Below are 2,717 nucleotides of genomic sequence, written 5' to 3' on the forward strand. Positions count from 1 at the left end.
TTTTTTGTATTTTCTATATATATTAGAATTTCTCTTGGTCTTTTTAGGGCTTGTGACATGCAAGAGATTATTGTAATATTATCTCTGACTCATCTTTCATGTGATTGAAATGAAATCTAAGGCTCCTGATCATTTTCACAGCTGCTGTTTGAACTGTGGTCCGATCCAAGATGGCTGCCCTCTAGGCTCGTCAGCCAGCGTCCAATAAGGCGTCTGCGTATATCATGTCTATGATCCAGTCCACTTTATAGTTCCTGCTCTATATATTAATCTGGGGATTTAGGGTTTATGGCGGACGTTCAGACACAGTCAAAGATTTAATCCACACAGAAAGTGTTTTGGTTTGCGTTTGCACTTCCTGCTTTGACTAGGCAGAAACAACACAAAGCTAAAGTGTTGTGAGGTAAACTGAGGAGCCTCCTGTTCTATTAGAGTCCTAATGGTCTGTTTGGTTTATCTTAGAACAAGGAGCGGGGCCACAACACACCATCTGAAGAAGACATGAGCTCCTGCATGATCAACCAGGTCTGCCTGCCATCAGCATCACACCGTTAGCCACTTTATGTGCAGAAGGAACGTCTCTATCCTGTTTTTGTTTCTCTGCCTCAGGCCCCCGGCTGCCCAGACCTCAGCATCCTGTCCTTCACCGGAGCGTTTCATGGAAGAACGCTGGGTATGTTGAACTTTTTTCTGACATAAAACTCTGGATGTCTGGAAGGGACATTAATTTGAGGGTTGATAGGAATGGTAACCTGTTTTGGCTTCAACCGATTATTATGAAAACTGTTTTTTTCACTAAATATTAAAGTGTCATGATTCCAGACTGAATGTAACACAAGTGTCTGGAAACGGATCCCAGAGGATTTCTGACATTTGACCCGTATGATGGCTGATAATCAAGGCTTTAACTGTTTCTGTCTCATTCCAGGTTGCTTGGCAACAACTCACTCCAAAGTGATCCATAAGTTGGATGTGCCGTCGTTTGATTGGCCGATAGCTCCGTTTCCCAGACTCAAGTATCCTCTGGAGGAGTTCAGCAGAGAAAACGCTCAGGAGGAGGCTCGCTGTCTGGAGGAGGTGGGCGTGTTTGTCAGGACGTCTTTCCTATAATATACTGCATTCTGAGGACCGACTGCCCCTTTAGGGGCTTAGACCAAAACAGAGTTTCTGTTTAGATCAAGGTTAGACTATAAGAATGGATAGAAAATGAATGGAAAAAGTTCCTGTTAGTGCAGCAGGAGTTAAACGCATGTTAAAGGAAAAGAGTGGTCAGCAAGGAATAATCAATGGATCATTATATATACCTAAATCTAACACATTTGCATTGATTTACTAAATTTAGTGTTTATCAGTGAAGAAATAAAAGTAATTTTCATCACGATCACAAAGTCCAGGACCACCTCCCTCCTGCCATCTTCCAGCAGTGACGTCACGGTGCGGTAAGCCTAGCGCCATTCTCCCCGCTTTCCAAGCTAAATCAATGGGAACTACTAGACACATCTGCAATCAACAACAATTATTGAAGATTTCCAGAGGACTTCACCATTGNCCTCCAGTAAAGCACATTCAAATGGAAATTACTCTGAATTAAAAACACTGATCATTTATTGAACAGGATGGAATCATTTCAGATTTAAAGAACTTTCAGAAGTTTGAATTCTGAATATGAGCGACTTTTCCTTTAAATCAGACCAGTTTCACATAATCAAGTCTTTAAAGGCTGCAGCTATAGAAAACTATAAAACTTTTGATTTAATCTTTTTATTTACAAAGAGCAGAAAGCTCTAATATTATCAGTGTACTCCCATTAATGGAGATTCTCAAGGCAAAGCAATTTAAAATAATGTTAAAATTGTTGAACAGCAACAAAAAGTAAGGTAAGGTGCATTCAGTGACATGAAGGTAACAGAAATTATTATAAAGAGTAAAAATGAGTGCATAAAAAATGAAAGGAAATAAAGGGAAACAAAGTTTAAATCGGTTAACTTCAAACATTAAAATATTAGTACGATTATCTTCTGTGATTTGAACAGGTAAATAGGAGAATATGCCAAAAGAATAAGCTTATTTACGTTATAAAGCACCTGATGTCTTATAACGAGTGACTATTCAATTATATTATTTTTAGAGACAGCAGACTTGTCTCTTTACCTTCTAAAATGAAGAGTTTATCTTAAAAACTCAAATAGCTTATTTTAGATTGAGTTTTTGAGGGATTTAATCTGGAGCTGCAGGGTTGGTTCCTCTAACGGAAGCTGTTGGGACTGGGGGTGCTTCTCCAGGTGGAGGACCTGATCGTGAAGTGGAGGCAGAAGGGGAAGCCGGTGGCAGGAATCATCATTGAACCCATTCAGGCTGAAGGTGGAGATAACCACGCCTCCCCAGACTTCTTCAGAAGCCTGCGCAGCATCGCACGCAAGGTAAGATCTCCTGCTAATGAATGGGCGGGGCTTACAGGGGGATGCATCAACAGGAGGGGGGGGCTGTCTCTGTTTGGAAAAAGATCATCTTCATTAAGTAGGAGAATCCTAGATGAGCTGCATAGAAAAAAAAATATATTTCTCCCCATAAAACAAAGACTATCTCTGAAAAAAAGGCAGAAATTCTGTGTTTGGATTTTTTTCATGTTAGTTTTATTGAAGATTTAAAGGAATAGTACACCCAAAACATGATTAGCCTTCATTTTCTACTCACCCCCATGCTGAACAACACTCTGG

The 2,717-nt window shown here is 40.1% G+C and overlaps 1 protein-coding gene across 1 annotated transcript in view; it reads left to right on the forward strand.

The window, feature by feature from the left end:
- Window positions 1–438: 438 nt before the first annotated feature.
- The window catches only part of abat (4-aminobutyrate aminotransferase), a 16,650-nt gene continuing 14,371 nt past the window's right edge, over window positions 439–2,717 (forward strand). The window contains exons 1-4 of the mRNA XM_015403932.1: window positions 439–525; window positions 610–673; window positions 929–1,077; window positions 2,283–2,420. Of these exons, the coding sequence (XP_015259418.1) occupies window positions 502–525; window positions 610–673; window positions 929–1,077; window positions 2,283–2,420 (375 nt within the window). The 5' untranslated portion in view covers window positions 439–501. The remainder of the gene's footprint in view (window positions 526–609; window positions 674–928; window positions 1,078–2,282; window positions 2,421–2,717) is intronic.

This window comes from Cyprinodon variegatus, unplaced genomic scaffold (assembly GCF_000732505.1).
Source record: "Cyprinodon variegatus isolate N-32 unplaced genomic scaffold, C_variegatus-1.0 Scaffold1596, whole genome shotgun sequence".
Classification (NCBI taxonomy): Eukaryota; Metazoa; Chordata; class Actinopteri; order Cyprinodontiformes; family Cyprinodontidae; genus Cyprinodon; species Cyprinodon variegatus.